This window comes from Opisthocomus hoazin, chromosome 12 (genome assembly GCF_030867145.1).
Source record: "Opisthocomus hoazin isolate bOpiHoa1 chromosome 12, bOpiHoa1.hap1, whole genome shotgun sequence".
Classification (NCBI taxonomy): Eukaryota; Metazoa; Chordata; class Aves; order Opisthocomiformes; family Opisthocomidae; genus Opisthocomus; species Opisthocomus hoazin.
In genome coordinates, this window is record NC_134425.1 from 18,719,267 (window position 1) to 18,743,070 (window position 23,804).

At 36.9% G+C, this 23,804-nt stretch overlaps 1 protein-coding gene across 9 annotated transcripts in view; it reads right to left on the minus strand.

The window, feature by feature from the left end:
* Nucleotides 1–23,804, minus strand: part of FTO (FTO alpha-ketoglutarate dependent dioxygenase) — a 251,628-nt gene that overhangs the window by 197,179 nt on the left and 30,645 nt on the right. For 6 of the 9 annotated variants that reach the window (XR_012765343.1, XM_075433831.1, XM_075433825.1 and 3 more), the window contains exons 2-3: nt 8,367–8,444; nt 2,263–2,920 (exon numbers count right to left, since the gene is read on the minus strand). Coding sequence is in view for 8 of the 9 variants with exons in the window: in XM_075433831.1 (XP_075289946.1) it covers nt 2,263–2,920; nt 8,367–8,444 (736 nt within the window). In the remaining variant the exon portion in view is untranslated. Of the gene's footprint in view, nt 1–2,262; nt 2,921–7,689; nt 7,748–8,366; nt 8,447–16,311; nt 16,386–23,804 lie in introns of those variants that run through there. The other 3 variants (XM_075433827.1, XM_075433828.1, XM_075433826.1) reach the window with 2 other exon arrangements.

Genomic DNA, 23,804 nt, shown 5'->3' on the forward strand with positions numbered 1-23,804 from the left:
GGAAATCAGAAGAGCAAAAAGACAATCTATTTATTTCTCTAAAATCAAGCAGCCTAATTACTCCTCTTAGATGTGCTGGGTAGAAAACTCCACCACACACAAGTACTTACTGTCACTTTAACTACAAGTCCATATTCTTAAACTACGAACAGGTTCCATTTCCTCCAACTTACAAATAAGCAGGCCAACTATAAATAGAGCTTCACTTTAGGGATATAGAATGACAACCACAACCTGAACACAGCGAGTGAACTGTTTTCACATAAAGGTATGCTACAGGACATGTCCTCACGATGCTCAGGAGCCACGCTAGGCACCTTAAACTCCCTCTAAAGTTCATGAAACCAACTTGAGCCATGCTCAAGACCTATCAAGTGGAATTCAATCTTGTTCAGATTTAGTTCTGACTTCATAAATAATTTTCTTCCCCAAAAAGTGTCTTTTACACCACCTCCAGCTACACTGCTGTTTTAATCTTGCCACCTTCTGCCAAGAGATTTCCCCTCATATATAATCAAATTCCAGTTTGATCAAAAACGGTTGGAATCATTGCGAAAATACAAAAAATTGAAGCAGTAATTTTTAATTTTTTTAAAATGATAGAATAATCAAGTATATTTATGGAAAGTCTTCCATGTAGCAAAAACATTAATTACATGTAGATATCAAAATAATTTTTGGTTTAAACACATTAAATAGTTCTTTTGACCCTCATCAATCAAATCTTACACAGAATTCACAGTGGTTTAAAAAAGCATAATTTTACTTATCTATCTTGCTGAACTTAAAGAAACAAAATCGAGACGAGTTATGAATAAATATGGCAGCTTTCTTTTTTGTTCATTTATAGAACTTAAAGGGACTCATTTCCCCCCCCCAGCAAGTTTTATGTTTAAATAAAAAGTTTTTAAGTATATTACAATAAACCCTCACACATATTAGTACTACTTCAAGTCCATGTTTATGTTTCTTTAACTGAAAATGTTACTGGAAAAATATTTATCTACAGTACTACTGAAAAAAATATTATTGGACATAAAATATCAATGTCTTTGGCAAATAGGATGATTTCATGAACAAAATAACACTTCTACAGGTCAGGGAATCTCTTCTATTCAGTTTGCTAAGCCAGCCTATATTTTAAGTCCAGGAAAATGCAAATACGATGATTTCAACTGAACGTTAAGCTACAAAGTGACCCACAGTTTCAAAGCTAATAACAAGACTAACAAGAGAATGCATATGAAAGTATAAGCTACTATTTTTACATCACAGTCTTTAGCCAAAACCTACCAAAGTCGATGTGAATCCTTCCCATGTTTTGAAGCAAACATCAAAGGATTTTTGGAAGGACCAAAAATCATTTGTGAATTATGAAACATAACATAGTATTAGCAAATTCAAATCAAGTGTATAAATTCTAATCTTATGTTTGCAAAACCAGAAGCCATTAGAAAAGTCCAAGGCTTTGTTCAAAAATCGTTAGGAAAAAAACTAAACAAAAATCCTCACATCTGTTCTTTAAAACAATTAAAAAAAGGACGATGACTTTAAACGAAAAATGAAATATTGAATGACTCTTCAACTACACTTTTTCCCTCTCTAACACTACATTTAAACGGTTTTTAAATAACTAAGAGCCTGCAAAGCCTGTCAGACAACAGGTCTTAATGGAAAACTTGCATCCTTCCCAATTACAGAAGTGTTGGCAAGTCCTCCTCGAACACGCATTAGCACTACAGCATGCCTAACAAAACATCTATACTCCCAAGTAAATACAGTACTACTTGTATGCAAAACCAACCTAAAATGACCTTTCCAAAGAAAGAAGAGTAGTGAAATGAGCATAAAGCAGAAGCAAGTCTGTATATGACAAATAACAAAATAAAGATGGTGATCTCAACTACAATGAAACATTCTACAAGACAGAAAATATGTGTATGCGTTAAGGTGAAATAGGTGTTTGACAGATGTTGATTTCCTGACTTACAGTCAAGAAGTTAATTATATAATTTTTTAAATCTACTTAGAGAACAACTGATAAACCAGCTGCAGTTAACACAGGCATATTTTGTACAGCTTTTAGTAGAAATAAAGATAGGGCTTAAATACAAGAAGTACGACAATGTATTCAGAAGCACGTGACAAATCTAGAGTAGCATGCAGGTGTGCTTATGTATGTACACACTAGGAAACAGAAGAGAGCTTCAGGGATTTCAGATGCTTAGATCACTAGTCAACTCCTACCTCCCCATCACTCACCTTCACAGCTATAACTGTACACAGCAACCGTTGACCTTTCAACCAGATTCTCGTCATGGTGCCAGCTCACTGCCATGTTCCCCATTCCAAAATAAGGCTCTTGTTTCAAGTACAGCATTTGCAGTGGATCCATATAATTTAATAAAGTCAAGTTATAAGACGTTCTATTCTCTAGACTTGCGTAGTTATGCTCTGGTACACAAATGCTTTGATCTTTTGAAACAGACCCTTCCTCTGTAAGAGAAGTAGCAAAATTTTCCTCCCTATCTATTACAGTAGTATCTTTAATTTCTTTGGTCTCAAACAAATTTTGTCCTTGTAATGCCTTGACTGCTTCAACATGTAAGTAGTCATTAAGTCTGATTAATGCTTTACAAGCATCGTGTATTTGAGGACTGCAATATTTTATATCATAACCTTCAGTAGGCCAAGGAACTGTAAATAATCTTGTGTTCAAGTACTTGTAAGTGCATCCTGGCTTTCCAATTAATATACGGGACACCGGGGTAACAAAATCTTTTCCTTTGATCTGCACAAGATCTTGAAAGAAACATTCGTGTTTTCGCAAGGTCAGAAAGCCTTCTTGTACCATTTGATGAAGCTCTTCGGGTACTGTATCAGATTTTCTGAAAATCAGCTTGGAATATTTGGTCTTCCACTAAAAGAGGAAAAAAACACCAAACAACAAAAACAGAAAAAGAGTTACTCTTTTGACAGGAACCAAAGTATTTCATATATTCAAGAACACATTTCAAGACAAGGCTAAGTTAACGAGTTATCAAGCATGAGTCTACAATATGGTGAAGAAACAGATGCCAGTATTTGTTACTTAATTTTCATATTCCAATATGCTGCATCAACTGTGGATATGTACTAGTGGCCTGCAACCAGAGGGTATCACCGGGGCAAATCTCTAAATAAATAAACCTGAGGATTCTGGCAGAAAACAATAGAACAGATAAGCTCCCTTGACAAATCTGTAGACAACGCTACCTTTCAGGATACCAGCAACAGAATACAAAGCAGTAACAAAGTGACTCCTCATTTTGCAACGGTTGCAAAGACCATTCTGTCTCATTCTGATGTACACAATTCTAGAGGGCTACATGATAAACTAAAACACTTTTATATAACAACAATTTTGAGAGCAAAAGTAACAAAATGAAAAAGTCATTTTTCAAAAAAGGCCAGCATTCTGCTGCATTGCACCTCTATCTTCAAAATGGACCTTGGCATACTGGCCCCTTCTATTGTCACATTCCTCAATGCATGCCCATTAGCTCTCCTATTTTACCTAAGAGTTACCCTTCTAGACAATAAAAAAAATTTCCAAATGTATTTTCCTCCCCATCTCCCCACCTGCAGTATCCTTTTTCCTTATATCCTCTTCTGACTGCACCAGCTCTGGTATCAGCTGGAGTTCAGAATCCAGCAGTTTGGAGGCAACAACTCCCAGCAAGGTATAACGATGCTAGTCCGCAGTATCTTGCTTTGTACGCAAAATACTGCTTCCCACTCCAGGAAGGAATATCACATAATCACACCTTTTATTAGTTGCCTGTAAGTCTGCTTTAACCACTGCTGAGACTGTTGGTCAATCTGGACAAAGGCTAGAGATTATGTTCTTAAATAGATGAAGTTCCTATGTATTCCATTAAAATTAATAGATAAATAAAAGAAACGGATGCCAACTAATGCCCTTAGTAAGGGAAAGGCTGCAATGTGAGCCTATCAGGTATCAGCATGCGTGAAGCTCCCAACCGCTCACCACAACTATTTCCTTTTCTCCAGAAGTCAGTGACTAGCCTGGGCAAAAAGGCAGATACCAATGGTGTTGGGGGGGGGGGGGGCAGAAAACTAAGGTAAACTGAAACCAGAAAGCATTGGGCAATGGGGTAAGAGCACACAGATGCACAAAACTTTTACTATAATACTTTATTTTAAAAATTACTTTTTAATGTAATAGTTTATGTTCTAAGTGCTTTTAAAAAAAACCAATAGAAGCCACCAGCACAAAAGCATCACACTGACCTACAATCCATCTGCAGGCTCCTTCAGGTACAACTCAAACCCACTTTATCTACTCTATCTACTATACAACCTACTTCCAAATCAGATTTGAACCTGCCTTTAAGGAAGTCAATTTTAAAATCCAGAAAAGGTGCCTTTCAAAAATACAAACCAGGCAGTTCAGTAAGTATACATATTTTCTACTACATGAAAACAGTTAAGACTTTTGCATCCTAACATGCTGCTATCCGACAACACTGAAGAGGTGGCTTTACATAGTCATTTGTTTCTACTAAAAAGGAGAATATAAAAGGAAGTCTGTTTTAAAAATAATGATTACACATAATAAATTTTTACAGCAAAGCTAACTCCCTTTCTTTACATGTTCTTATGGTTTCCAAAAACCAGCTTCCTAGGGAGAGGAGAAAAACCCCTAACAGTATCTACCGATGATAATAATTTCTGACAACAGTCAGAACAGTATTTACACAACAAATTTATGACAACAGTATTTACATGCTTAACTTTAACTACCAAAGCTTGAAAACAGCCCCAGATATCTGAAGGTCCTCCCTAGACATTCTCCAGCACAGAACACTGAATCCCAGATTTCATTAAAAGAAATGAATACAAACTTGAAAAAACGCAATTTGCCTGAGCTTGCCAAAAGCCCGAAACTTCAGTCCTGAACTGTCCCCTTTATTTCAATTAGTGCTTTGTACACACAGCCTCTGAACAGTACAGTGAAAAAATCGTTATGAAGAATAACTACTGAAATCAGTAACTTCAAGTTTTAAGGATTTACAGCTATAGGCTATAGTCAGATGTGTGAGTAGAGGTTGATGGGCATCATAAGTATTCTTTCACAATCGCACTTAATAATGACAGAACATTATATGTTGGGACGTATAAAGGTTATTACTGCGTGATTTGTTTCATTATGCAAGTGGTATGTACAAAAGAGAGAGCACTATCAGTTCTATAGCAGTATCCCAGTATTTCTTTAAACTATTCTATATATTTGACATTCTCAGGTCAGATTAATCAATTACTCACATTAGATATGCTATTATGGCATATTTTAGAAGTCATTATTCCTACATTTTTGAAACCTTTTAATACACTGAATTTCTGACATGAATCACACACATGAAATTCCAAACAACTATTACAAACAGGAGAGAAATAACAATACGATGTAAAGCAACTAAATGCCTGAAAACCTGCACTAGAGAGGAAGCACACAGATTTTACAAAGGTAACACCATCATATTCCCCTCCTGAACTGCAGAGGTAATGTCTTCCACATTTTGTTGCCAGCCAAGTCAGAGGCATGTTACCTTTGGGTTGTGTTTTAAGATAACATGCTTAAGAACTATTTTATCATTAAGTTTTACATAGTATACTTACGATTGTATCTTAAAAAAAAACACCATACTGCTGTCTCAAAAGAAATCAGGAAGTGGGAACACATTTCTGACACATGACATGAAAACAGTTTGGTCGTCTTTAAATCTCCAGCCAGATACTGCGCTATGTCCCACATAAGGAAAGCATTAAGGGATCAGAACACAGGGTGAATGCCTGGCTCACATTGGACACCTTGTTGTTTTGGGGGCATGGAGAAGGAGAAGTAATCACCTACTCTGTGTTGTAACTCTGACAGCAAGTATTAAAGGTCAACTCGCTGTTCACTCTGAAACAAGTAGGTACATTACTGGCAACTACAGGACAAAAAAAAAGCACATTTGATTCTCACATCTTCACACAAATGTTATACACATGCCTTCACTCCTAAGGGTGGTACTCAACACAGAGAATCACCCTACAGGATGACTCAAGTGACAGAATAAAGTTAGAAATCAGCAATAAGGACTTTTGATAAGCCAATTGCCACTTCAGTCCTTGAATGATAGTTTGTACTTTAGATATTTGTGCATTGCCTTGTTAACGGACTTTTTCTTGTTCATAATGGGCTTTAAACAGTACATTGTTTCAGCCCATTGGGGCCTATTTCTAAAATCCTTCTTCAGGCAAGACACATTGAAAGAGGATGTCGGTGAAGTTTTGCTTGTGATGGAATTCTTAGTTTTGTTCAGACTGTACATCTCCATACCCGACAGGATACTGTAGTTTCTTACTTGCATCCTACCTAACCTTTCCAACGTGTTCAAAGAAAACTGCTTATAAAGGGTGGATCCTTCGAGGAGTAAGACAGGTCTCTCCAGGAAAGACAGATTATAAAACTAAACCGTATGTGGTATTTTATTTTGCCAATTTGTTGTCTTCGAACTCTCACTCTTCTTTTCCTCTCCATTTGCATTACGTTTAAGCATCACAGAACCTGCAATATCTACAGCTATGATTAAAGCAACATTTCATAACCACCATAAGAATTTAAAAGGTGCTTGTGGTGCTTAGATTACCACACATACTTAAAAATACCTCGCATTAACACAAACACTACACAAAATTTATCATTCCATATGATGCAAAAAGAATGTATCTAAACCCTATTAAGGCTTGAACAGGTCTGATTTCACTGCTTATCTTGTTCCCATTGTCTTCCCTATTTATAGGTTACTGACACTGAGCAAATGAGATTGCCACTTGGGCAACCTGGGCTCCATTTTCTCTTTTCACGTCAGTTCCACAAGACTATGGACTTACAAAGATGGGAAAAAGAAAAAGAGGCTGGGCATAGCAGCTCTTGGCAGCAACAGATGTAACAGAAGAGAACAATCAGGAGGGGATGTAACGGGACTAGGGAGAAGAAAACAGCAAGCTGCCCTAGTCTCAAAAAGCGCAAGAGGTGCTTCTTGAACATTAAAGACTGAGAAGAATGTGTTTGGGTTGGGGCTTTTTTAATGAAAAAACAAATCATTCTGTTAAGCTCTTCTACCACTTGCCATTGCCCACAGAGGTACTTTTATGGCTAACAGCAAGCTGTGTGTTTTCATGTTATTATCCTTACAGCCGTTAAAGATCCCAATCAAGAGCTTACTCCTGCTGTGTTCAGCACTGTAAGAACACAGAGAAAACCATGCTTTCCCTAAGCATCCTACAACCCAAACAAACAAGAAAGGCATGGGAAGGGTACAGGTTGCTCAATATTACAACTGTAATTCCATGGCAACACTGGAGTTTAACTTCACGCTTCTGAGTCACGTCCAGTACCTGACCCATCAATGCATCTTTCCTTTTCTATAGCGTGATGTGTGCTAAGCTCTTCTTGGCCTTGGAATCCTGCAAAAGAGAAATTCATCCTTGCAAGGAAAGAGTCAGACCTATTTCTGCACTACCACATGCATCTTTGAGCCATATATCAAACACAGGAAAGGTAACATCCCCGTAACGTAAGCATGCTTGCTGTAGCTGTTCAAACTACGAGACTCCTTCTTATGCTTTTCATCTTACCGTGTCCTGATTTGATCTGATTGAACCTACAATTCTTGCCATATGTTTTGTAGCTGACCTAGAAAGATTCAAGACAGATACAGAACATTCTATTACTTTCATGATGCTTTTCCATATGCTAACTTTGTTCACTACTTATGTGGCTACTGAGCCTGTTTTTACTTTTATTTTGTTTCGAGGCATGCATTCCACAGTTCATTTTGTAAGCAAAATCTTAAGGGTTACTTATTGTTTGAAAGTAGAATTAAGCCAAAACATTTCAAATTTCTATGTTAATACTTTCCCTATTTTGCCAAATCTGAACTATAAAGAACAGGTCTCTTCACATCTTAGAAAAAAAACCAAAAAACCAAAAAAACCTTAAAAGAATGGCAACATGTAATTTATTTTAACAAAGCATAAGAAACTTTGATTCATTGTTACACGTGTTATCTGGTACTCGGGTACTGATACTCAGGGCAAAATCCTAAAAATAAATGAAGTTCACAAAGTTTTCATTCTTGAATATCCCAATTCTAGAGGTCTTAATTCGCACCACCTGGAAATACATTATTAGCCATCAGGATGCCTTTTTCATACTAGATTTCACAGTGTCTCTTTGAAGAAAGATTTATTTGTTGTTCAGTGCAAACAGCCATTTCAGTTGAAAACAAGTCCAGTCAAAAGAAATACATTACCAACTCATGGAAATCAGCATCAGCTGGTGTCATATACGGAAGTCTGTTCTCTCCAAGTTCTTCAAGAAGCTTTTTTTTCTGTTTTGGAGGGGTGAAATTGAAACAGAAAATTAGACTAGAAACCAAGATATAAACAGCCAAGTATAAAACTAGTTGTATTAAAAAGACACAAACATATGCAATTATTTCTCTTACTACCTTCAATCCTGGAAAATTAAATAAAGCAAAACGGATGCAAAAAATTAGCAGAGCTTTTCCACTTACAAAGCAGTACTTCAGGTTAGGTAGTTTCAGGGCACGTGAGTTTATTTCCTCCTAAATTCTTTTTCAGATAATCAGTCCTTATCACACTGATGAAAATCCATCCTAGTCTAATATTTGTCAGGATTATGCCTACCTTATACCTAGATATTATTTTCTTATTTTCTTTTCATTTTATTTTCTACTTCAATTTGTGGATCCAATGGGTACAAAGCTCATATTCCATTCAACGGCTCAGTAATATACTTCACTAAAACAACGAGCCTCAGTGTTGGAGATACTCTAAAATGTTTGCCGAAATGGGTGTATGAAGGAAAAAGAAAACACCACCTACTGTACACCAAAGCCCCTACAATCTGACAACATTTAAATGACGTCCCCAAGACCTGCCATCCCAGCAGACAGTCACAAATCTGGTTTATCTTGGGAGTGTGCCAAGAGCCAGCTGACTGTGAGAAGCAGGTTTTCACTGTCCCCCTTGGTCTGTTAACTCCTTTTTTAGTCCTGTTTTAGATAGAGATTATCTCCACCAATGTTTAGTCAACACAACCACTAAGAAATCGCTAAGGTAAAAGCCTGATTTTCCCCAAACTTCATTTTCCAGATTTCTATTAACAAAAACAGAATTTTTGTATGCATTATACAATTAACTGTGCAGTTAAAGATTTGGAAAGTGCAAGAGACACTTGAAACATGCCATCAGGTTTTTGGAATCAGAGAATCACAATCCATGACAAATCCGTCCGCATTTATCTATCCACAGTCTAACTCAACGTGATAGAAGTACAGATTAACAACAGTCTAAAAATTGTTACAGTGGAAGCATTGGGCTAGAACTTTAATATACTGTTTCCTTTATTTCTTCTTTCTTTTAGCTTGCAAGAAGGCTTTCTTAACGAACTTCGATCACTAACAAATGTTTACTAATAAAAATGCAACTCAAAGATCAAAGATAAAACTACATCTGTCAGAATGCTTGACTATTTCCAATAACAGGATTCAAATTCTCATTTTTTGTGTCATATTTTCAACTACATAAACACTACTACAAGAAATAATTGAAGAAGCAGCCCACTCAATACTTTCATGCTGTAAAAGCAAGACCAGATGAAAATGGAATACAGTTTTTAAAAGAATGATAAGGGTGTAATACAACGGAGAACATGGAATAAGTTAAAAATGGGTATCACTAACACTCATAAAACCAAGTCATACAGGAATAACTACACATTTCATCACCTAGATGTCACTGCAAATTGATTATTCCGTAGATAAGAGAATTCATTGTTGAGAAGAATTCATATTAAGATTTTTTTTTTTTTTTTTTTTTTTTTTTATATTCCCCTTTTCATAATCTTTTCAGGTTGCATATACTGGTCAAAACTGATCTTCTCTATCCTGGCAATCCTACTTAAAAAAGGAAGAAATATTACATGTAGTAACTAACTCCTGGCTTACAGCAAATGCATAAACAAGCAAAGCTGAACTATGAAGAGTGTTACTGTACTTTCTGTGACGGTGAAAGTCATTTATTCAAATTTATGCACCAAGGAAGATGACGGAGGCTTAAAATCATGAGGAAGTGTAGAAGATTATAAGGTTTATAGCTAACAGATCAAAGTGAGATAAGAGCAGGTAGCTTCCACTTGCTCATCTCTGCACTCACACTCTGCTGATCACCAACTCCTAACCAGAGTGAGAAGAGCAGCACCGAAATGTATCAACTAGCAGTGTAATTCCTCTAGGTCTCTGGTTTTCTTTGAGGATAGGTTGTTGGTAAGATGACATGAAGTCAGCAGTGAAACCCAGTATAATGTAATTTCAGATTAAGTTCTAAAAAATGACATGCTAATTTGCTGCGTATTCTAAAACAGAAACCCTTCTCTAGTACAAAAAGCTTGCTATAATTTTATTACCTGAAATCACTGAAAAGATTAGATTGGTTTTGTTATCTGTAAAATAAACCATATTAAACTGCAGAAAAAAATCATATATTTCAATATGGAGTCATATCTATGGGGCACAAAAAGAAAAAAAAAAAAAGAGGTGGGAAAAAGAGAGATTCTGACAATTTCTTTGTCAAGTACCAGCCTCTTGGCAAAAAGCACACAACATTAAAATGCACTCTTGTGTTTAGGTAGTACTAGTTCACATTTGATTGTCAGATCTGGCTAAGTGCCGCTCCTCGGCTTGATGTACAGACTAATACACACAGCTGGGTGGTATAACACGCTGCTCATCTCTTATGCAAGAAGCTGTCACACAGATGTCAACAACATCAAGCTACTCACAGATACCTCCAAAAAGTAAAGAAAGGCAAAAACTGAAGATCTGGCTACACCAGCTGGCTGATGTAACAGTGCATAGTCTTACACATAAGCACTGCTTATAGGCTTTTCCAACACACAAACCCTAAATAAAAACAACAACAAAAATGCCTTTACTTGAAGGTATCGGGCATCTTAAAAAGTATTTTTCTAAAATTGACTTTTATATTTAAAAAATGATTAACAGTGTAACAGTTTATTCAGGTACCAGTATTATGTTTCTTACACTTTAAAAACCAATGTGATTTTTATACATACACTAACGACGCCAATACGTGAAAGAATCTTATATGCACCATTCCTACGATGTCATCATGCAGTGCGCACTGCTCAAGAAACCTTGTTAAGTGTTGTACTCGGGCCCTCAGAAGAGAGAAAATCTCTGCAAATACCTTATTTTGAAGGCTGCTGGGAGAGTCAATGGATCTATTATACCTGACTGATAAATGGAATGAATACCAGAAGGACTAATGCCCAGTTCTAGAGCGTGCGATGAACTTCCTGCAGACATTAACAATCTCTGCTCATTTCGTAGTAATACATGGGCTTATTAATGAGATGGTTGGTTTTAAAATTCAGCAAGTGGAATAGTAATAACTGGAACCTTTCAATCACTATATGTATCAGTTTTACTTATCTTTTTGAAGTTTCTTTAGAGCAATAGAAGTAATGCATGGTATGTTACAGAGCCAGAGAAGTAATAGCAACACAGCTAAAACCCAAAGTCACAGGCCAAAATGCAGTTATGTTACCCACACATGGTTTGTTGTTTTCCAATTAAGTGGTATAAGGGAAAGATGGGACATAAACACATTTTCAGGCCAAGAAGCATGACAGTGTAAAAATCTGTGCAGCTGACATATTTCTCTGAAGGGTGTCAATAGATTTATCCAAAGGTTTCATTTCTCTCTTAACTGTAAAACAAAAGTTCAATATCTAGGCTATAAAGGCTTGTGAAGGCCTTAGTGTTTCAGACATAGAATTCCCACTTAGTTTCATCATCAAACAAGTCAGAAGACGATAGTAGTCTTCCAATTTACAGATCATTGTCTTGGCTGAAACAATGTATTATAAAAACTAATTTTACTGAAATCACATTGAAATATTATTCAAATTAGTTCTGACAATAAATTTAAGGCTGCAACGTCACAACAATTTCCAACACGTAAAAACACTGAAAACATCAAGAAGCAAAAGTTTGGGGGTTCCCCCCAATACTTAGCATAAAACGCACTGAAGAATTTACTGAAGAAATTGCATTTGTTCACACAAGGAGACTTAAGCTAACACAAGTTGGATTCCCCTCTAAAAAGATAACCCTGATTGCTGCCCTGCATTTCTCCTGAATTCATGGAAAATGCTGGCTTCACTACGGCAAGTAATCTGTCTGGGCCTGGAGCAGCATCCCATACAGCTGTAATAAGTCAGTCACACAAGTCCAAGACACGGACAGATACAGCAGTGCCTATGAAACGTTCAAGGAGGTTAGCTTTTAGTTACACAACAACAGCTCACTCTGATGAGCAGCTAATATATACTTTATTCAAACCAGTAGACCACCAAAAAACATGACTGTTACTCACTATTCTGGAAAAGCTCATCTCATTATTCCCTAAAAAAAATAGTGGGTTTTTTTTTTTTTTCAGAAAAGATGGTGTTTTGAAACTTCTAACAGCCACATTCCCAACCTCCGAGGGGATGCAAGCAACCTTTTATTCAGCCATTCGTTACCTACTTTCCTTAATTGGTGAATTTTTTCATCCTAAACAGTTTTGCTAACAGCCCACTGCAGTTTTCACACTTTTTGAGAATACTGACTCAGGACCAGAACTAGCAAAACACAGGCACTTAAGGTTTTTTGTTTTCAATGCAACCCAATATGTTTGCAGAAGTTTCTGGGGTAGCGCCAAAAAAGGGGCCTCTATTCAAAGCAAAAAAAGTATCACCTTCACCTCCCATACTGTTTTTTCCCCAATAGTTTTATGTTTTCCAAAAGGTTATCAGGTTTAGCAAGGCACTCTGAGAATGCCTATTTTCATGAAAGAAAGATCTGAATCACAAGTTCAGACGCAAACCTTTGGTCTTCCAAAAATCCCTCCTTTCTATTAGCTTTTTCCCCACGTAAGAATGTACATTAGGGCTTCTTCCATCACTCCCTTTTTTTTTTTTTAAATCAACTATAATAAAAGGTGGATTTCTTTCAAGACACACATGAAGAAAAAGGCTAGTGCTCTGAAGTGAGACCTCCACGGCTTTATAAAGGAGCAAGATTAAACACTTCAAACAGTAAAAGAACTGTGACACAATACTAAGACCCCAACTAGAAAAGAGTCACTTCTCAGAAACTTCCACAACCTTACCTCCTAAAATTCTCTCAGTTTTTTTAAGAAATTAAAAAAAAAAAAAAAAAAATTAACACCCACAGCAAATTTGGGATTGTTTATTACGGTAGAAATGTGATTGAAGTTGACACTTGTTTAAACTACTGGCCTTTCCAAGTGTTAGCTATTAAAGCTTCATAGCAACTCAGATCATTCAAGTGGCTCACTAAAACCAGTTATGCCAGAAATGAACGCAGAGTAATAAAAAATACATTCTAAATCCACTATTACAGTTTTTATTTCTCCATTATAACATACATTGGATTTCAGAAATTTTTTTCTTCAAATTATTTCTGTAAACTCCACTCATTAAAAGATCTTAAGGGACTGGCAAATTTTACAGCACTATTTACTCACATGAAGAAGTTATACTTCCAGATTACCCTTCATTACACTCAAGTCTTACCAAAGGCCTTGTCCATGCTACATTCTTTCTATAACCCAGTCTGCCAAAAATACTGGCAGACATATGACCATATCGTACCACACTTTGCATCCTACAGCTCCCCTTTACCCCCAGCACAATACTATAAGCCAAAAAACTTTTTCATATTAAGGACAAAAACTTGGCATTATTATTATTCTATTTAAACTCATATTAAAATTATCTATGACTCACCCATAAATCCAGTTCCTAACTACACTACAATAAAGTAAGCTGGTTATTCAGTATAACTATTGTGCATCTTGCTCTCCCACCGAACAAAGCAGTCCAGTGATCTGATCATGAAAAAAATTACATAATGAACAATCTACTGCAATGCAAAGACCTCAGGACTAACACACACCAGTGTTTGTAACTGAGCAGCTGCCTAAAAGACTGTTTGATATTCTTTCCTGCACAGGTACCGTTTGGCTTTGCTTACTAATTTCAACCTCTCTTACCCTTTCTCATAAATCAGCAGGCCCAGGTTTTGGTTCACACACACATGCAGACCAGTCATGCATATGCACAACATACTTGAATGAGGTAACCAAAGTAAGAGTTAATTTATGCATCGAAGCAGCTTAGCAATGTGTGAAAAATGTCTTTGCTCTCTCCCCACCCTGACGTGTTAAGGGCCCCTTAATTGTTGTTTTAACCTACAGGAACATTGTTCCTTCGGCCAGTGGCTGTTAATGGAACAGAACTGGCAATTTTCTTACCCAGCTGAGTGTACTTTTATCACACATGGATTAGCACTTGAAGTAATCATAATGAAAATTTGAAGTGATAAATCATTCAAACACAGCCACCTTTTGGTGACAAAATGCCCCTAAGCCTCCTCAGTATACCTGCCAATAAACTTCTACCATCACTGCAACCATCTTGACACCATCATCCCTATCTTGTTCCCTCTATCATTTGTGCATCCTCTTCGAGCAGATACCAGGTGGTTTAATGGATCAGCTATATTAGCTGAGAAGTAAGAACGTTCAAACTTTGTTTGAAAATAATGATCAGGTTTCAACCAAATCTCCAGTTCTTCAGTTTTCTTCTTATACATATGGACACAAGCGCATACATGCAACTTAGAGAAAGTCTAAAATGGTGGGTATTTTTAGATCAACAGTTTGCGAATCACAAGCAACAGATAAGGATACTGGGCCATTCCTGCATGCCATGCTTTCCACAGTTTTACTGAAAAATAGCCAATAGGTGCTGAGAAACTAGGTTCCTGAATTAAGCAGCTCTTAACCAGCTCACCTCCAAAGAATCAGCAGACAGAAACCTTAGTGGCTGTCACCAATAACTGATTCTGCAGGATGTAGCAAAAATACCCCTATACACCCAGTCCCAAGAAACCAAGTGGGTTTGACTAGTTGTGAAATACTAAGCACCAGTCCTTTAACAGAGAAAATACTTGATAGAGATTAAAACAAAGAAAATAAAACCATCGATTACAACCACAATTAATGACAAAACAAGGATACCTTTGGCATTGCTCTCTGTAGACCTCTCAACTTCTAATGACACTAGGAAGCTCCTGGTGTTGCCTAACTTCTGTTGAAGTCTGTCACCGGAAAGCAGACCAACAGAGCTGTGTAGCCAGAGGAGCTGCATCCTATGTTTAGGAATGGGAAATATACTGACCGGGTGCCGTTTCTCCTTGAATGGCCCAAAGAAACACAAAGAACCATTAAGAATCTCCACAACATTTTGGGAGGCATTGCATATCTGCATTGTGGAACTGTACAACTTTCACTGGGGTATAGTGCCTAATTCGTGTAGCAAAGTAAGCAAACACGCCGACCAACAACCAGAGAACGAATCAAGGACCTCCAGAATGAAAACTAAGGGCTGACACAGCTTGGGATGCAGATTCAGCACCTCTGCAACAGGCTTACAACTTCTGTAGATGTAGACACACAAAGACTTTTCAAACACACAAACACGAGCAGGTCACACTAATACAGTTTTCCAGAATCAGCAGCAAGATCAAATACACAATTAATTTTATTGTAGCTTTTCATCATTTCCAGAAAATACTGAGCCCTGCAGGATTTCTGGTCGACACATATTTTGATAGCTAAGGGTAGAAGTATCTAATGTGTAACAAGGATACTTCGGGGGGGGGGGGTGTATGTGTGTGTAATTTTCAGTGTTAAAACATCATCCAGAAGAAACAGCAGTCCAAAGCAAAGAGAAAATTGACACTTGGAAAAAAAAAATTATTTCCTCTAATACTTCAGTTTAGCATCAAGTGTGGTTTCCAAAGTCCCCTTGATAACACTGCTGAAGATCGTGTTAATGTACAAAGAGCAGGTGTTAAGTGCAAAAGCCTGTGCCATGCAATCGGCTACAGGGAAGATCAATAAGGAGCTAGAGCATTAAATTTCACATACTGTAACTGTCATGCCTGTTACATAGTATTTGAATATGAACTTCGTAGGCCGTTACAAAATTGTTGACTCTTGATATTTTTAACACAAGAGAATTATTTTCCAGAGATTTTATTAGCCCGATAAGCACTATGAAACTATAAAACCACTCACAAACTTGGTGAAATCTGAAGAACTTCACAGCCTTCCAAGGCATCATATTTGATTATTCAACTGTATTCTTCACTCTGGAATGAAGACAGGAAGACGGTTGAAAGCCTTAAAGATAAAATGTATTCTTGGAACACTTTCCTTCTGTGTTGGTCACATTTCACCAGATCCAGACCCAATGTATTTTAAAGCAGGTATTAACAAAATAATTCTTGAAAGCATATGCCACAATTAACAAAACTCCTGCAGACTGAGTACACAGAAGGAAGGGGCATGCTATGTCCCCTGCGGTTCAGCTGCAGAAGCATCACCATGCTTCCTGCCTCTGCTCTTCAATCTTTGTGATTTGTCCTTTTCAAGGATATGATAAACACAGATTTTCCTTCAAACATCTCTCACACTAGAGGAGCCTTCGAGTAGAAGCTTCGTGCAATTCCCCCTCCTCTCCCAAAACAGCTAAAAGGCAACCATCACTGATTTATCATCATCATTACAGCAAATTTATGGTCATACAAACTGTCAATGTATTTCCAAAACAGCACAACCATTGGAGATGCTATTTTTGAAGCTATGCAGGAGTACAATGTTAATACAGTTGTATCATTTTTTAAAAATTAACTTCAAGGACATAAAAATTGAAGATCACATTATGTACATAAATTTAACACATGTATTAATATTTGTACAAAAGTATTCAGTGGCAAAAAGTGCAATTTGTAACATTTCATACATTTATAAGAGTAACCTGTGGAATAAATGCACAGAGATTTGTACTTATAATAATTTCCTAATTTTGCATAAACTACACCATTGGTCAAATGATAACACTCACTTAGAGAACCTAGAAAGTGGAGTTGTTGCCTCAACTTCATAATAAGACAACTACTAATGAAACACTGTTGAATTATGGCATATCAGTTCAAGAAGGATATTGCTATATGGGGTTTGCTGAAAGAAGAGGGGCTATTTTTTGTAACAAAAATTATTTAAAGAAAAATCATAGTGAACAAAGCAAACATAGTGGATAATTCAAACTTGTTCAATTTTGTTTAGTTTGAAGGCTCTGTTTTGTTCACAGCCTCTGGAATAACCCACAGGGGAACACAAAGCTAACATTTAAGTCAGCAGACAACGATTAGCAAAATTCAGGGTCTGAAAGAAGGTTAGGCAAGTTCAGACCAGAAACAGGGAGCACAATTTAAAAGAAAGAATAATTAACCGATCACCACTGTGTGAGATGAAATCTCCCTCATGGGAATTCTTTTTTCTATCAAGTTTGGATGTTTTTCCAAATCATCCATTTTAGTTCAGTGGTTCCCAAACTGTTTAGATCAGCAGACTGCAATGAATCATCCGTATTTCCTTAGGCAGTTCTGCACATACAGCCTAACCAAACAAACTGGAGGCAGCAGAGCCACACGGACCCAAAGTTTGATACATCTCACTCCTCAGCTTGGTTTTGATTCATCTCTTGGCCAGTCACCAGTGGTCAGTGATTCAGGAGACCCTGGTCTACTTCCGTAAGAGTATGTTTTACTGAAGTCCTAAAGCTGGTGTTAGAAATTCTCTTCTGCCGCACAACTCATACAAACCTAGACAAGAGTTTGCCGGGATCTGTATTTCATAGTACTTGGAACATTTACAGTACCCTAATAAGGTTAAAAACTATAGCTAAAGGAAGGACTACTCAATTTTCTTTCACTCACATTTTATTCTTAAACTGACTTTGCATAATTTAAAGAATAAGTTTAGGATATACTCAGAGGTAAAATACAAGAGAGCGCTGATGCGCTATGAAAGCAGTAGATCCGTCAAGCCACTTTCTCCATGCCAAACCAAGGCAAATTTCAGAATGCAAATCAACATTTAAGTTTTGTTGAGCAAACTTCAGAACTATTACTTTTCCAGATTATGCTGTTTTAATAAAGCAATTCTAACTCTTGCAAAGGCTAGTACTTGATTTCCAGTTTTCATTTTTATTACCTGCATATACAGACTTGATTTCTTGTTAACTTTCCCCCTCACTTGCAATGATCAGGGGTAATTTTGCACAGCAGCATGAGTCAACTAAAATGGACATGCACGAAAATTATTTCTTAAGTCTTCCATGGACATTTGTTCAGGGAAACTTTTGTCTGTCCTTTTTCCCCATACACTTATATTCCTAACTGGTCTAAGCGTCTAGACAGTCCTGCTGCTATCATTGTCTGTACTTTGTGAATGTGAAGTAGTACAGTAACGACAAGTCTCTTTTAAAAAAATCATCATTTCCCTCCTCCATGCTATTCTCAATTACAGGCTGGATTTCTGAAGGTGAAAAAGAGAGCGGCTGGCAGAGACAGGACTAATCCAGATTTCAGCACAACTCTTCTGTGTCCTATTTTGCTCCCTTCTGCTGAAAAAAATTCCTAGATTTATGGTATGGCATATTCCTACTGCCAAATTTAATAAATAAACAACTCCTACAAAGCGTACTAACTCATTCTAGAATGGTTTTGATTCATTGCCTAACCAAAGGAAGAAGAGAGGCAGTCATACTGATATGCAACAGATACTAAAGCTGTACCAGGTTAATATGAAAATACAGACATGTTTCATCAGCTTCGTGGTAACATTCAAAATTGATTCCATGAAAGGACTCAATAAAGAAAAAGCACCAAATATTTTCTGCCTGTATTTAACTAAATATTTGTATGTGTTATGTAAGAACATCATTAAAAAGCCACAGGTAAATTAGTATAAGGGAAAGAACAGGGATGGTGAAGAGAGGTAAAAACCCTTTACAAAAAGATACGCACACACACACAAAAAATCCTAACATGGAAGTGCAACTTGACAAAGAGAAGGATTGTTCTGAACTACCACAAGCAAGTCTCTCTCCAAATGAAATGATTGCAGGCACCTTAAAATTCTAAACCCTCTTGCTTCCTTAGAGGATATGTCAAAGACAAGAATAAATAAATTTCATTTCCTTCAGAACATCCACAAGGACCGAGTCAACCATTTTATAATTCGATACAGTAGTTTTATGAGTTGGGGTACTCTCAATCTGAAATTCAAAAACCTAGGTCACCCTTTTTGACACATAGTATGCATGTCTGTGTTAAAACCATCTGAATGACAGCAGCTCAGATGCATTAATAAGGGAGGCTGAGGGCAAGGAACTGACATTAAGACAAAGCTGCCAGAGCCACCTTTGCTCTTACTTGCTGGCTTCACATGCTGCATTACTTCTCCTTCTACAATGGAGTTGTTTCATCGGTAACTACAATTCAGGAAGGGCTGGGTCAAAAAAAAAAAAAAAAAAAACAATGTACAATTTAAAAAAATAAATATATATATATATATTGGAAGGGAGAGTTTTACCATTAGATAATATCAGACAACTGCAAGAGCTTATGACCAACATATAACACCAGGTATGCGGCAATTCCCATCTAAACTAGAAGTGACAAAAGTTTGATGGTCTCCATACAGAGCTGAACTTCCATATGACAAATGCCTCAAATCACTATTACTTGAATTAGTTTGTTACATAGGAATCTCATTAGATTTTTACTTCAGAGTTTAACTAAAAAACCCTACCTTTACCTAATAATTTTGGGAACCCTTAACTCTATCTGTCCTTGCCACTGCATTTGGAAAGAACCATGACAGGGACCTTTTCTTTTTATTTCCATCAGAACAATTTTCAACATATTCACTCATTTCCAGCTAGTCAAGTGTAGAAAAAGCTGGAGCTCTTTAACTTGGGCTTCCCACCTGTATTTTCATTCTAAGCAGAGTAACTCTTTAAGCATCCTGACAGCAAAAAGACCACCTTTAACATGCACATGAGAACTGTTCCTCTAGAACAAAGTACAGCTATCTGTACCAAACTTCGTAAAGCCTTACAACAGGCTTCTAAAGCATGTTAAAAGACAGTGTACTCTAATTTCTACAGCTCCTCGTTAAATTTCTTTCGTACTTGAAGCTGACAAGTTAACTGTTCTGTGCTTATAAGTTCTCAATAGCCTATTACAAAAAGACTTAAATTTGTTTGCATTAAACACTACAGGGATTAAAAAGGAGTTAATATGTATCTGTTCAAAACCATTGAGCAGAAAACAGCTGTGTTATACAGGGCTTAGGCTGTGACCCGCTTAACTTCATTCATAGAATGCACAATCCATCACGTACAAAAACACAGAGGAAAATGTGAGGTGTTAGTAAGTACTGCTGTTAGTGAGCAATTCTGCTAATTATTACACCAAACAAGCATAGTGAACAGGCCAGAGCTGTGAGAGGGCATGTTTCAGGGCATTAAATGGCTGCCTTGGATGGAGATGAATATATTACACTATGCCCTTTCCCAATAAAACAATTTCCCTGACACTTGCAAATCCAGGCAGCTCTAGCAGCACAGATGAGGAGCTCAAGACTGTAGTTGGCATACAACGATGTTTCAGTGCCACCTAGTGACGCGCACTTTCACTTTCTTGTCTCTTAAGATTTATAGTACACGAGAAGTTCAGAAGCTAATTCAGCTCAAGTGTGGAGTCCACAGAGTACCAAGCAGAAGTCTCACTCTCTGCCAAGAGAAGACAGAGGTCACGACGAGACAAACTCCTCCCCTTGCTTTGTAACTACACCACGCACTTTCTTAAACAGCTGATAAATCCTTACATACATTTTTATTACAGCTTGCTCTTACAGTCAAAAAAAAATAAAAAAAGCCTAGCAGGAAATGACAAAAGCCAGTATATTTTAAAGCCTATCTATGCACAAGAAAGTTCAGACAGCTTGGATATTTTATCTATGCACAAGTTCAGACAGCCTGGATATTTTATGAAATAGATTTTAGGAAAATATTCCATTAACCTAATCATTTTCAAAATTATTTTTCAGCCCCGTTTGGACTTTACATGTTACTGTTATTTTTATCTGGAGTGCTTTCACAGCTTAAGAAAGTGTTTTAGAGACTGTACACTTTGCACTTCCACTCCTTGCTTGTATTTTGACACTTTGTATCGGTCTGCCACTGTATTTATTATCACTACCATGGACATTACAAACATTTCACATCTCTGTTACCTTGTTGCATTTCTACTGATCAATAATGCAGTTGAATATTTAGGTTTATGCAAGCGAAACTCTGCAGTGCAATCTAGTCCAAGAAAAGCTGTGAAGAAGCTGAAATATATTTTATACCGAATATAAGTTAATGTGCATTGAATACCAACACATTTGTCTACCAAGGCAAAAAAAACCCTCTATAAATTCATGTACGTAGATCAAGTTAAACGTATAGATTGCAAAAAACATGCTAATAGAATCACTGACATTAGTCTCTGCATTTTCACTTCACAAGATTTTTACAGGAATAGGCAAGTAAAAGTATGTTAACTAGCCATTTACCAAATGGACACCACTTATTTATGGACACTTTACATACAGCTGAATAAATAAAAAATTCTGCATCTGAACCACACGTCTATCAGCATGACATGGACAGCAACATATTAATACTTTATAGTACTAATTTCAGTAGAAAACTACCCTCAAAAAACCTGCTTCCTATTATTGGCATTAAATTACCACTTCAAGCGCCTCATGACTAAATTTTGTGTTCTTACCTTCATTAAGCTAAAAGTAATTATTATATTTTAGGGTACGTTTTTGAACTACACACTACAGAACAAGGACAAAATAAAAAAAAAAAAAGTCTAAAATCCCCACAAGGCAGACTTACTACTATAGGAGGACACTAAATACCTGTTTCGATTGAAATGTAACTTTTTTCACAACATCTAAAGAAAGATGCTTATAGATTACTGTAAAAATAAATTTCTCCAAATTCTGAAGCAGCAAGGAAAAGTGTGAGGAGGAAGAACGAAGAACAGGAATAACAGTTTTTAGAACATTGCTCATGAAAACATTATACAGGCTGCAACAAAACTACATTTGTATGAAGAGTTTGTCTAATGTAATTTCCCTACTACCCTAAACTCAGTGAGATCAAACTATAAGATTTTTAACAAGGTTTTGCACGTGCTCGGGTCCTGACTATTACAGGGTCTAGACCTTGAAGACTGTATGATGAACAAAGAATCTTCTTAATTTTTGTATCTGCATCAAAAAAAAAACACTGAAATGATGTGCAATGAAAGAAGACTGAGGTTAAAATTCTCATCTTGAAGATCAGATTAAGACAACACATGCTTGTGGATTAAACCTTTCATTGTATTAGAAAAATAGTTATGATGTACAGTGCGTAGTGAAGGACTGAAAAAGCCCTTAGCAACCCAACTGGGAAAAGCTTCACTTAAGTGAGTGGGCAGCACACTGAAGTTCAGAAACCTCTACCGCAAATATACTGTAGATGTTTGATCTACACCCTGCCTTAGCACCTAAACTGCTGCCACAGGAATCAATATTTTCCCTACTTCAAATAGCAAATAAGAAAAGGGAGATAATCTTGTTCCTTACATGTCATACAGAATTCTACTCACAGCTTCTGAAATTACACTTCCAGCCTCAGAGAAAGTACTCATACTTCCAGCAGTTCCTTCACTGCTATCACATCTTGCAAAGCTTAAATGAGGAGACTGGCGGAAAGATGCTCTGATACAAAGCACAGAACAATGATGTAACAATTAAGGAAATGTAGAGTCCACAAGAGAAAGAAGGCAGTATTAACAGCAAAAAACAACTAACTCCCTGTTTAACATAGCGATAAAAAAAAGTTAAAAGTTTGATAATCACTGAATTGTATTTTTACTGCCCAAGCTTTTAGAATCTGTCATACTTTATTGCTTTGACAAAAATATTTCATTTTATCTACCACCAGTTGTGTCAGAAAGAAAGAGGATTTTAAGTAGAGTAACTCCTGATCAGCATGTTAGAAGTTTTCATTCAAAAGCATCACAAAGTACTAGTTGCCTTGAGAAATACATGTAGACCACCTACTCCAGAACAGGTATCTTTTCTCAAGAATGCCGTGATGTGCAGCCCTAGGAAAGCCAGGGGTATGCGATTTTACTAGAGTCCAGATGCAATGTTTAAGTGCTGCATAATTTCCAATTCTTGACATCCAAGAAGCAAAGAAGGAACACAGGGCAAGTTTTGGACAGTGGAATGAGCCCACCTGGGCTTCTCTTCAGTTCAGTCCCTATTCAAAAAAATCTCTGCTTGCATCCACTACCATCAAGCCATCAACATTCTAGCTCTGCAGTCCACATCAATTTTACGGCCACAGAGGAATGCTGCTCCGAACAGCTATCACCTGCAAAACTTCTTACCTCAAAGTAAAACTCATGCAAGAAGACAACTTGTTACATTACGAAAGGAATGTGACAGAAATTTAAAGCATATCATTCACATATTTGCAGGAATACGACATTTCTTTCTCCTTGCAGTACCTCACATCAACTCTTTCCTGCACAGGATTAAGATTCTTTCCTTAAGAACTAGAAAAACGTATTTGCCGCTGTACCTCAAGAAAGGCTTGACTGACC